Here is a 13,021-nt window from a genome sequence, read left to right on the forward strand (position 1 = left end):
CAAGTCACTTTTCAGCCTAGACTGAGATTGAGACTGTGTCTTAGTAGCGGACATTATCTGGAGGGTTAGTACGGAACCTAGCTGCAGCTTTTTGAACACATTGAAGTTGACTAAGGTTCCTGTTGAAACATCCTTACATTAGTGTGTTGCAGTCATCCAGTAGTAATAAAGGTATGTATTATTTTTCTAATCATGCAGGGATAAGGCATTAGCGCCACAGTGTTTCAATAATGAAGAATTATGGATATTTAGATAATTATAGAGGATAATTAACTTTTTGTAACTTTTAGACCCAAAAGGTAAAAGAAGGAAGTTACGCAACAGGCAGCATTTTTAGTCTTTTACACATTCCTCAATTTTATTAAGTCTAAATTTGTGATCAAGTTTAGCTGACATGTGCTAAAGTTTATGCAATGTTATTATTCAACTGGGCCTCGTTGAATAATAACGGCCTTAAGAGACCTTGTGGCACTCCATATCTCAATATTGTATAATTGTGAGATACATCGTTTTCATTAATATATTAGTGACATTCGGTTAGGTAGGATTTGAACCACAATAGGGCTATTCCTGTGATTCCAACCATGTTCTCTAATAAATAGTGTTCTCATCATATCTGTTGTAACAAAAGCTGCACTTGGGTTAGAGTAACATCAACAGGGATATGCAGCCTTGATCAGAAGCAAGATGGTCAATTATTATCTATTATCTAAAATTGTCTCAGTGCTACGATGAGATATGATATCCAGATTGGAAATCTTCATATGTAAGATTTTTTATGCAGGTATGCAGGTTTCTTGTTCAAAGGTTAAGCTCAATAACTGCTAGTTTAAATGCTTTGGGTACGTAATCCAGGGTTAAAGGTGAGTTTACTATGGTCAAAAGAGATTTGATTATATGGGAGTACTTATTAAAGTAATTTTGAGGGAATTGTATCGAGTGTGCAGGTTGTATTTGTTTAGGAGATTGTTTTCTGCAGTTTTAGTTGTAAAAGTGTATAAAAAGCTTTATTCTGTATCTAGGTTTTGTTTAGTATCAGCCACACCAGGATCAGACAGGTTGGGATTGAATTTTGTATCATGGGGTGAGCTTCTTCTATCTCACCTTTTTACATTTAAGCAGTGCTACACTGCCTGAAATTGATCTAAGGTATTTTCTTTACACTTTTTCAATTCACTGTAGTGCTGTAGATGGTGTTATAGAGTTCTTAATGCAGTAGCAGGGGAAATACAGTGCCTATGAAAAGTCCTCACCCTCTTGGATGTGAAAATATATATTTTTTTGCATTTATAAATTGAATACCTTTTAAAAAATAATTTACAAATACAACTGTGACAATGTCAAAGTGAAAACTGAAGTAATGTCAATGTAAATAAAAATAGAACATATAAAATAAGCATTCACCCTCTTTAAGCCAGTATTGAGTATTTACTTCAATACGTCAGTATTTCACCTTTGACCCCAATCACAGCAGTGGATAGGAGTCAATCATCTAGACATGACAATTTTACTCACTAACATACAAAAACTGTTCTGTCAGGTTGCATGGGGATGCAGGTGTGAGCAGGCCTTTTTGAGTTCAGCATCACATTCTCTATTGGATTGAGGTATGGCCTTTGACTCGGCCACTTTAGAACGTTCACTTTCTTTAAATGTTCAAATTTCTGCGTAGCTTTTGCTGTATGCTTCGAGTCAAAGTTCAAGACGTATTTCTTTTGCAGACTAATTCAGGTTGCCCTCTTGGACTTCCGTATACAGTGGGGAAAAAAAGTATTTAGTCAGTCACCAATTGTGCAAGTTCTCTCACTTGAAAAAGATGAGAGAGGCCTGTAATTGACATCATAGGTAGACCTCAACTATGAGAGACAAAATGAGGGAAAAAAAAATCAGAAAATCACATTGTCTGATTTTTAAGAATTTATTTGCAAATAATGGTGGAAAATAAGTATTTGGTCAATAACAAAAGTTTATCTCAATACTTTGTTATATATCCTTTGTTGGCAATGACAGAGGTCAGACGTTTTCTGTAAGTCTTTACAAGGTTGGCACACACCGTTGCTGGTATGTTGGCCCATTTCTCCATGCAGATCTCCTCTAGAGCAGTGATGCTTTGGGGCTGTCGGCGGGCAACATGGACTTTCAACTCCCTCCAAAGGTTTTCTATGGGGTTGAGATCTGGAGACTGGCTAGGCCACTCCAGGACCTTGAAATGCTTCTTACAAAGCCACTCCTTTGTTGCCCTGGCAGTGTGCTTGGGATCATTGTCATGCTGGAAGACCCAGACACGTTTCATCTTCAATGCCCTTGCTGATGGAAGGAGGTTTGCACTCAAAATCTCACAATACATGGCCCCATTCATTCTTTCATGTACACGGACCAGTGGTCCTAGTCCCTTGCAGAGAAACAGCCCCAAAGCATGATGTTGCCACCCCCATGCTAAACAGTTGGTATGGTGTTCTTTGGATGCAACTCAGCATTCACTCTCCTCCAAACACAACGAGTTTTGTTTGTACCAAACAGTTCTACTTTGGTTTCATCTGACCATAAGACATTCTCCCAATACTCTTCCAGAGCATCCAAATGCTCTCTAGCAAACTTCAGGCGCGCCCAGATATGTACTGGCTTAAGCAGGGGAACACGTCTGGCACTGCAAGATCTGAGTCCCTGGCGGTGTAGTTTTTTTTACTGACGGTAGCCTTTGTAACGTTGGTCCCAGCTTTCTGCAGGTCATTCACTAGGTCCCCCGTGTGGTTCTGGGATTTTTGCTCACCGTTCTTGTGATCATTTTGACCCCATGGGCTGAGATCTTGCGTGGAGCCCCTGATCGAGGGAGATTAGCAGTTGTCTTGTAGGTCTCCCATTTTCTAATTATTGCTCCCACAGTAGATTTCTTCACACCAAGCTGCTTGCCTATTTCCCAGCCTGGTGCAGGTCTACAATTTTGTTTCTGGTGTCCTTCGACAGCTCTTTGGTCTTCACCATAGTGGGGTTTGGAGTGTGACTGTTTGAGGTTGTGGGCAGGTGTCTTTTATACTGTTAACGAGTTCAAACAGGTGCCATTAATACAGGTAATGAGTGGAGGACAGAGAAGCCTATTAAAGAAGTAGTTACAGGTCTGTGACAGCCAGAAATCTTGCTTGTTTGTAGGTGACCAAATACTTCTTTTTTACCATTATTTGCAAATAAATTAATAATAATAAAAATCAGACAATGTGATTTTCAGACTTTTTTTTTCTCATTTTGTCTCTCATAGTTGAGGTCTACCTATGATGTCAATTACAGGCCTCTCATTTTTTTAAGTGGGAGAACTTGCACAATTGGTGACTGACTAAATACTTTTTTCCCCCCACTGTATAATTTGCTGCATTCATTTTACCCTCTAACTTCACATGCATTTCAGGTCCTGCTGCTGAGAAGCATCCCCATAGCATGATGCTGCCACCACCAAGCTTCATTATGGGAATGGTGTTTGGTTTCATCAGACCACAGAACCTTCCAATTGGCCTTGGCATTTGGGTGACCTGTAGTCAAGATTTAATTCTCTGCCACTCTTCTGTAAAGCTCTGACTGATAAAGAACCTATGCAGCAGTTGCTTGGTGGCCTCACTCACTAGTCTCCCCCTTGCGTGGCACACTGCGTTTGTGAGGAAGGTTTGCTCTAGGAATATTCCTTCCATTTTTTAAAGACAGATTAAAATGGTGTTCAGTTACTTGGATTTTTATTTTGTATCCATTCCTTGACCTATACATTTCAATAGCATTTCCTCTGAGTTGTGTAAAGTGTTATATTGTCTTTAAGGTATATTTGTATAGACAAATACTGATTAACCAGAGACTGGACCTTCCAGACAGGTGTCTTTCTACATCTATCACTTGAGACACATTCACTGCACTTAGGTGATCTCCACTTAACAGTGAGAATACTAGCACCAGTTGCCTAGACCTCTATCGAATTAGGCCAGTCACTTTAAGAGGATGAATACTCATATATGAAATATTTTGTTTTACGTTAGATATTTTTTTTAATTGATATTGTAGAAATCTGTTTTTACTTTGACATTAAAAAGTATTTTTGTAAATTCTTGTCCAAAAAGCTATTGACCTTTGGACTGAGCAAAACATTTTATTGACCATGATTATATATGTATGATTTTATATACCATGACTTTATAGGCATTGTACGAACATTCTTTAAGGTATAACTCATTTGAACTTGATCAGATATTAGGTAGTACACTCTTTAGTGTGCTACTGCCATCTTATGTTTAAAACTATGGACATATTGCAATTTTGTGAGCAATAAAAAAAAAAACAACAGCTGTGGTCAGAAATGTATATAATGTTGTGGCAATAGTGGCCTTTCAGTGATTTATTTTGTGAATTTGGTGCACAGGTTTATATTATTTGGTGGATCTCTGAAATTAACACTGGATTAAAATTATGTTTTATATTTAAGATTTCTCTCACACACACTTAGTCAAAAAAAAAAGGTCCCTATATTTTTGATCAGGTTGTTGCGTTTCAATTTTGCACCGCACAGGTTGACGTTGATGGCAGTATGTTTATTTAAAACAAAATTATTGACAAGCAAACTGCTCTAGATATTTTGGTACCAGTTCAATAGATTTCACATGCTTGGTCAGTGTGTTACTAAAATGACCATTTAATGGTCTTAGCCAGAACACATTTGAGACTGGGTTGAATAATCCCTGGATTAAAATCAACACTGCTGCTTTCTGTACGGTCACAAATAAGTTTAACTAAAAGTGTAAATAACCTTTCCCATTGGACCTTTTTTTTTTTTTTTTTTACACAAATGTAATTATTTTGTAATTGCTAAGCATGACCTGGATCAAGTACTTGTTTTTCTTGTTGGATGTATTAGTATTAATATGCAAATGCCATTAATACTAATACAAATAGGCACAACTTGGAACAGAGAAATCAGCCGAATTTAGAATCTACACCTAATGGTTTAGCAGGTAGAACCCCTTTGAGACCAAATTGTCTCATCACTTGCGCCAGAGCAGCAGGAGGGGCCAGTGTTTTTGTTTTGAAAAAATCAGGAATAAAACAAATTACAACAAAAAACTGGAACTAAAACTAGAAGCTTTCAACAGAAATAAAAGCGAGTCAATGACTTAAGTCAATTGCATTTTTATTTTTTGTTGTGAAAGAAAAAAAAAAAAAAACAACAACAAAAAAAGGTAAGTCCTGCACTCCTGTACACAAATCACTGTACAAATCATCTTTGAGATACACAGCAAATGTTCAACATGTTCAGGGAAGTCCACAAGCTGTCAATACAAGTGTGAAGAGTCTTTGAAAAGGATGTTTAGTATTACTGTCCTAACCAAAAGTTACTAAAAGACACTTTGACTTGATTGTGTTTCATAAACGGACATGTATCTATAAAGTAATTGTCAAAACACCAGTTGTCGCCCATTTCTGTACTGATCAGCCGACCAAAAACGGTCGTCAGTCTCCTTATCCTCATTTTCAGTAGAGGCAGTTACTACTTCTTCTTCTTCTTCCCTTTCTTTCCTCCTTCTCCTTGTTGCGCTCCTGAATCACCTCCCCCACTTTTCTGTGTCCTAGTCTTCAACTTTGGGATCATCTCAGCCAAATAAAACAGAACATCTTTCCCTACAAAAAGTACAGTACATGTCTTTAACATAATGAATCAATAATTATGTTTTTAAACATTCAAAAGGTTTATCGGTATTGTGGACAAACCAACATTTATGCTTAGCATTTGATGCATTCATTATATACCCAGGTACCATGCTCAAGTTATGCATTATACCTGCTGAAATCTGAAAAAGTCTGGTAAAATTGTTCTGTTCAATTAAAACCCCTTGTAGACATATTATGTTATTATATATTTTCATAGGACACTACAGAAATGAAAGTTGGCTATAACATGGTAGTCAGTGTACAGCTTGTGTAGCAGTATAGATTTACTGTCTTCTTAAAAAAACAAAACAAAAAAAACAATCATAGCCATTAAAGTCCAAATAGCTGGCAAAACAAGTGAGTACACCTCAAAGTGAACATGTCCAAGTTGTGCCCATTTGTATTGTTGTCCCTCCCCGGCGTCATGTGACTCATAAGAGTTACAAGGTTCCAGGTGTGAACGTGAACAGGGCTGATAAATGTTGTGCTTTAGGTAAAACTCTCTCATATTGGTCACTGGATATTCAACGTGGCACCTCAGGGCAAAGAACTCTCCGAAGATGTGAGAAATAGAATGGCCTAGGCTGTAAGAAGATTGGCATCACCCTGAAACGGAGCTATAGTACGGTGGCCAAGCCCACACAGTGGTTTTCCAGGACAGGTTCCACTCTGAACAGGCTTTGCCAGGTCATATCCAGAGGTTGAACCAGACCATACGCCACACACTGCCTCAACTCTGTTAGTAAAGCCGTCGTCCCAGAAGGAAGCATCTTCTAAAGCAGACACATAAGAAAGCCTGCAAACAGTTTGCTGAAGACAAGCAGTCCAAGAGCATGAATTACTGAAATCATGTCCTGTGGTCTGACGAGACTAAAAGCAACTTGTTCGACTCAGATGATGTCTTGCCTACAGGCAAGCATGGGGGTGGTGGTTTTAGCAGCATTACGGTCTGGGGCTGCATGAGTGCTGCAGTTCATTGAGGTAAACATGAACTCCAACATGTACTGTGACCTTTTGAAGCAGAGCATGACCCCCCCCCCCCCACCTTCGGAAAGTGGGCCGCATGGCAGTTTTCCAAACTGATGACGACCCAAAAAACACAACTCCAATGTGACAACTGCCTTGCTGAGAAAAACGAAGGTACAGGTGATTGACTGGCCAAGTATGTCTTCAGACCTAAACCCAAACAAGCACCTGTGGGTCATCCTCAAGCGGAAGGTGGAGGAGCGCAAGGTGTCTAGATACATCCACCAGCTCGATGATGTGGTCACGGAGGAGTAGGGTTAAGGTAGTGCTAGATAATAATGGTGCCAAAATATTGACACTATGGGTACAACTTGAACATGTTCACCGAGTTCATAGAGATGTACTCTGTTGTGATGCCAGCTATTTGGACATTAATGGCTGTGGTAATTTTTTTTAGAAGACAGAACATCTATATGCCTATACAATGTACACTGACTGACGAAAGTTTTTTTTAGCCAAGACATAATAAAATATGAGTGGTGTATTGTTTAATATATATAAAATACATGTGAATTTGATTAATTACACTGTAGCCTGTAGTTAGGTGGAATCAGTTACCAAAAAGTATTTTAGTATACTTACTAGAGGTAAACTTCTCCTGACACAAACTGTCATCCTGCTGTTTGAGCTGAACTCTCACTCTTCCCTTGAACTGTACGTCTCTGTTCCATTCCCTTGGATACATCTTGTTCTGTATGATGAGGCAAAATAAACTTTACAAAAAAAGTCAACATCCACTTACCGAGCACTTCATGAGGAACACCTAGTCATATACTCAATTATCTACTTAATCGTGTGGCAGCTCTGCAATACATGAAATCATGAATCATGAGCATAGCATTATTGTGCCAGACAGTTTGAGTAATTCTATAACTTGCAACAGTACCTCAACATAGACATTCATTCCTGCAGCAGTTAGAACATCCCTGATTTCAGTGCAGGAAGGGTTTTCCACAGCCTAAGCAAAAAGAAGAAGAAAAGAAATGGGGGGGGGGGGGGGGGGTGAAATATATATCTAGAGAGCAGCACCTGTAGTAAACAGTTTTCATGACTACATCAACACTGGAAACGAAAAATCCCTGTCTATGAGACACTTACCTTCTCACTTGGTATTCTTCGACCCTCTGCTATGGTCTTTTTACTGTTAATGTAGGCTGGATATATGCACAAGAACCTATCAAATGTTAAACAATTGATCAGATCACAAGTAATGGAACCACAAGTAATGAGAGCTATTCCTTTAGCCCAAAACCCTCTAATCTCTCACTTCACCAGAACTACATAAAATAAATGGCCTACCGTCCTATTTTTGAACAGCCGCTGAAGATAAGATAAGAGATAAGATAATCCTTTATTAGTCCCGCAGTGGGGAAATTCACAGTGTAGCAGCAGAAAGGGATAGCAGGACACTCAGTTACAAAAAATTTGGATAAATAATTTACACTATATACACAATATAAATAAGAATTAAAAAAGCAATAAACAATATTATTTACAGTAAAAGACTCTTAATTGCACATGGGGATGGGATATTGCACATAGTATTCCCTGAACATGAACGTGTGTGTGTAGTTAAGTGTGTGTGTATGTGGTCCGTTGGGAGCAGTGTTGGTTGTGCAGTCTGACGGCAGCAGGAAGGAAGGACCTGCGATACCGCTCCTTCACACACTTGGGGTGAAGCAGTCTGTCGCTAAAGGAGCTGCCCAGTGCTGCCAGAGTCTCATGCATGGGGTGGGAGCTGTTCTCCAGCATGGATGCCAGCTTGGTTGTCATCCTCCTGTCTCCCACCACCTGCACTGGGTCTAAGAAGCACCCCAGGACAGAGCCGGCCCTCTTTATGAGTTTGTCCAGTCTCTTCTTATCTGCCATCGAGATGCTACTGCCCCAGCAGACCACTCCATAAAAGATGGCAGATGCCACCACTGTGTCGAAGAACGTCCTCAGAAGTGCTCCCTGCACTCCAAAGGACCTCAATCTCCTCAGCAGTGAAGCAATGTGCTTCACTTTTAAAAGCTGCCCTCCATTTGTGACAAACGATCTGTAGGATACTACATATGCAGGGGCAAGTGTGTAAATACTCACAATAACTAATTTATAACTAGTTTATAATAATAAACTTTACACCGACGTGAACGTTTAATATTTAATTGACACTCTGAACTTATGCTGTTGCTGTTTGTCAACTACTAATGCCCAATAGCCTTTTTAAAAACTTTATTTAAGCAAACGGTCATTTAAAATGAAAAATATTGGTGTGAACAAAAACGGCAGAACATAGACAAATATTTTTATGGAAGAGTGGTTTTAAAATCAGCCTTTTCTAACATTAACAAAAACTCTTAACTGCTGTTCTGTGTATCGCTTGTTGCTGCTGCATCACATTTAACAACAAAAAAACGCTCTGAGCTGAGCTGCAGTTGCCCTCTTATCTTATCTCCACCTAAGATGCAGCTGAACAGCTCTCCAGAGTTGTGGACACTGAATTGGACATGTGTACTTCAAGGGATGATGCTGCGTTTATGCACATACACAGTCACTTATTGCACTACTTGCCAAAGCAGATATTAAGTAATACTCAATTTTTTCTGCACAGAGGTAGATTGTTGACTGTAGATTGTTGTTCTTTGTAGAAAGAAGTCTGACACTGCTAAAAGCCACTGTAGTTTATCATCACACATTCCCATCTGCTTATTTACAACTGAAAAGACTACATCAGTCTTACACACAGGCACAGTAACAAAAGCAGGCTGCTTACGGTGATGCGACGAGAAATTATTTGGATTTAAAATAAATCAATATATAATAAATAAAATGTAAACATCACAACAAAGGCAAAAAAGTTTGATTTTTTTCAGACTTATGCAGTTCTGTTTCTGATTGTTATTCATTCATCCAAATATAAGAACATGTTTTGCTGCCATGCACAGGATTGTACTGTACTACCGGCAGGCAATTGCAAACGTGTCCCATAAGTTTAATGTCATCTTTTAACCCGAAAAGACTGTTGGAGTGAGCTACTACAGCTGTTCCGTGGTCTAGAGTATAAAAGTAAAAAATAAATAAATAAAATAAATAAATTTAAACCAATTGATGTTTAGGAGACCGGTGGCAACCCCAAACACAGAAGACATCGCAGATTTTTTTTTAAGTGTGTCTACTTTATTAAAAACAAAATAATTACAACGCAACAGACACATTTCCCCTAAACCCAAGGTCTAGGATGTTACTCAGAGGGGTCTCTGCAAACTACAAGTTATTATACGTCTATACGTCATATGGATGTTTTACAATAGCAACTCTTTAAAAAAAGGATGGATATATATCCTTTAAAATGAATGAAGTTGTTAAAGCTGGTCAATGATTGTTATATCCATGTTGTTCAGTAGGCTTCAAGTCTTCATAACTAACACCAACAGGCTCTTATGTTTTTAAACAATGTCCGCACTTTTTAGACGCTCCCTTGCCGTCCGCGGTGCCTGCTAAAACGATTCCGGCTATTTTGTTGCAATCAGGAATTGAGACAAAATACAATAAATCACAGTTCTCTGGTTTCTCAATCATTTAGAAAACGGAGCTAGCTAGTTTCGGAGATTTTAGGCCGTGGTTTGTGACAACGTGAAAGGGAGAAAGACGAATCTCCGCTGAATGTCGAATATCAACCTAGCTATCTAGCTTAACTTACGGTCGTTTACAGCGTACATATGGAAAACATAGCTAGAGATTGCACTGTAATTACTTGAACTTAAGTATAATGGTTTTGTAATCGAATATCAATTTGATTTCGCGTATTTTCACGCCAAGCAAATGGTAGCCGTAATATTTCGTTTATATCGATTGTACACGTTTGCATAGTAACGTGATGGGCCAGGCTGTTTCAGCACAGCATTAGCCTTCTTGAGCAAACCAGCGGTACTACGCTCACTTACCTCTCTCTGTCAGCGGGATTTGTCTTTAAATAAGCCATTTTCGAAGGCTTTTAGTTCCCCAAAAATAAAACGGCTACTTAGATATGCAATACTGCTGTATGCAATGATCACATCTCAAAAAGGTAGAGTCTGAAAAGGCACACGTTATTCTTCGTGCAGTCTTATCGCGTCAATTCCACAGCGCCCCTGCTGGCCAGGAGGATGAAATCAGGGATCTGGACAACTAGTGTTAAGGGTCCGTTCTCACAAACTATTAGCGGCACTAAAATACTTTGGGAATGGTGGGGAGACGTGTGATGTTAATCTTCGTGTAAGCAAGCTTTTGTGAAAGCCAGACAAATTTAGATCAATGGACTCCTGCCTTCGACTTATTTTAACGCAGTCCTGTCAAAACAAGATTCGTGTTTTTTACATTATAAGGTAGTAAAATCACAAACCAACAACACAAAGCGTGTTTAGTTTTATAGTGTTTTTATTATTATTATTAGTAGTAGTAGTAGTAGTAGTATCTACAAGTTCGTCATATCGTTTCAATAATGTAATATTTTTAAGATTATTTCTAAGTTTAAAGAGAACTGAGAACAATTTACCTGGGATCAAGTTTGCTTTGTTTAAAGTATTTGTGTATAAATGACCAGAATAAAAAAGTTTATAACATGTTCCTGATCATTCTCGGTATGCTGGTGACTAGTGTGGGAAGCCGATGTACTGATGACCTGCAGAAGGCAGACTGAGCATGCGCAGAGAAACCGACTGCGAAGCTAGTGCTATGTAGTTAGCTTTGTTATTAGCAAGCCAGACGATAGATTCGATAGAAAACATGCTTTGTGACAACAGTCAGGATTAAGGTAAGGTTTACAGTTTGTAAACGATGTGGTCTTAAACCAGTGCACAGTATTGTTTAACTTTGTATCTGTGATAGCTGAAGATATGCAAGTGTAGCTATACAGCTAAGCTAAGCTAGCTAGCTAGCTAGTAGGTAACGCTAATCATACCATGCTGTCACACTTTTAGGATAATCGCTGTACATGTATGTAACAGTGTTGTCCCTGTCAAATAAATAGGCCTGCTAGAGAAAGGCATAACAGCTGGCCACAACTTGGACGCTGGTTTGCTTCTCAAACAGCAGGACTGTACTGGGTAGCCATCTAAACAAGCACCAGGCCAGGATGTTAGTCTAAACCTTCAGCTTAGATCAGCTTGTGCTGATCTGGTGTTGGTTTAGCCACTCCCTGCATGGATCATACTGTTTTCAGTTTTTATTTTATGTTATTATTTTTTATAAGCAGAGAAGTGCATTAAAACAGTATGAAGCTAACCATCTTTTAAATGTGTTTTGTTTTGATCCTCTTACATCAGAAACCACAAAACTGCAAGAGATTTATGCTGGACTGGATGGATGGATGTATGCTTGCATTACAAGAACAACCAAGATAAACGGCCTGACTTGGTGCTCATAACACAGAGGACCTTGGAGGACTTTCCAACTCGTGTCTTGACAGTATTCACACCTTGGTTTCCTTCTGGCGCTGACAGATCTTTGCCAATCAAACCTAAAAAGGCTCCCCCAGTAATTTCATCGAAGCATTTGAAAAGCGGCAGATGCTGCCTGCAGAGATCAGAGTTGGACTTTTCTAACAATTGTTGTCCAGTTGATGAAGATCATTGTAAGGAGGCCCGTAAGAGGAAACTAGTAACAAGCTCAGAAGCCAACGATGGAGAGTGGCATGCGCAAGTTGAGAATGAACCAAAGAAATTTCAAAGGTCATGGAGTGTCTTTTCACAAAAAACAAAACCAACTGAGAGCATGCAGTCTCTCTCTAGACAGTTCCACATGACTATTCAAACATTTGGACTTCACTTCCATCAGAGAGCAAAATGGATTATTTGTGAGCTGAACTGTGCACCACACAGCGTTGAAGAGGTGTGGTCCAGGCTCAATCATGCCATTAAGCACTCCAAGCTTCCAACATGCAATGCTAATTTACAAAGGAACTTGGCCCAGATATGGGTGTACTGTGACGTGTGTTACTGTGAATATATTGGACACTTCTTGAGACAAAAATTACAGCTCTCAGGGGAGATTAATTTAGCAGTCCATAAACTTGGCATCATATTTAAGTTGTAAAATTGTACAATTGTTTTTTAACTACAGCTGAGTCATTGATGCTAGTAAGTCATGCCGACTGTCACTGACTTCTACATTTTCAATAAAATATTTTGTGGAATTGTGAACTAAATTAATATGGCTTTTTTGATACTGTTGAATGCAATGCTCGCATCTCAAAGAGGTAGCGGCTCAAAAGGCAAACGTTATTCTTCGCGCAGTCCTATCGCATCAATTCCACATCGCCCCTGCTGGCCAGGAGGATGGACATGGGGCTGTTTTCACA

General features: G+C 39.1%; 2 protein-coding genes across 2 annotated transcripts; one reads left to right on the forward strand and one right to left on the reverse strand.

Annotated features, from left to right (window-relative positions):
* Positions 1-5,141: 5,141 nt before the first annotated feature.
* Positions 5,142-10,806, reverse strand: srp19 (signal recognition particle 19). The gene is made up of 5 exons (XM_072681879.1): positions 10,629-10,806; positions 7,801-7,876; positions 7,589-7,660; positions 7,285-7,393; positions 5,142-5,646 (listed from the first exon to the last, which is right to left on the reverse strand). Exons 1-5 carry the CDS (start codon positions 10,664-10,666, stop codon positions 5,516-5,518), a joined length of 426 nt encoding a protein of 141 aa, XP_072537980.1. The 5' UTR covers positions 10,667-10,806; the 3' UTR covers positions 5,142-5,515.
* Positions 10,807-11,307: 501 nt separating this feature from the next.
* Positions 11,308-12,868, forward strand: shld3 (shieldin complex subunit 3). The gene is made up of 2 exons (XM_072681878.1): positions 11,308-11,476; positions 11,988-12,868. Exon 2 carries the CDS (start codon positions 12,028-12,030, stop codon positions 12,754-12,756), a length of 729 nt encoding a protein of 242 aa, XP_072537979.1. The 5' UTR covers positions 11,308-11,476; positions 11,988-12,027; the 3' UTR covers positions 12,757-12,868.
* Positions 12,869-13,021: the final 153 nt, after the last annotated feature.

The sequence above is a fragment of the Salminus brasiliensis genome, chromosome 6, assembly GCF_030463535.1.
Source record: "Salminus brasiliensis chromosome 6, fSalBra1.hap2, whole genome shotgun sequence".
In the NCBI taxonomy this organism is placed as follows: Eukaryota; Metazoa; Chordata; class Actinopteri; order Characiformes; family Bryconidae; genus Salminus; species Salminus brasiliensis.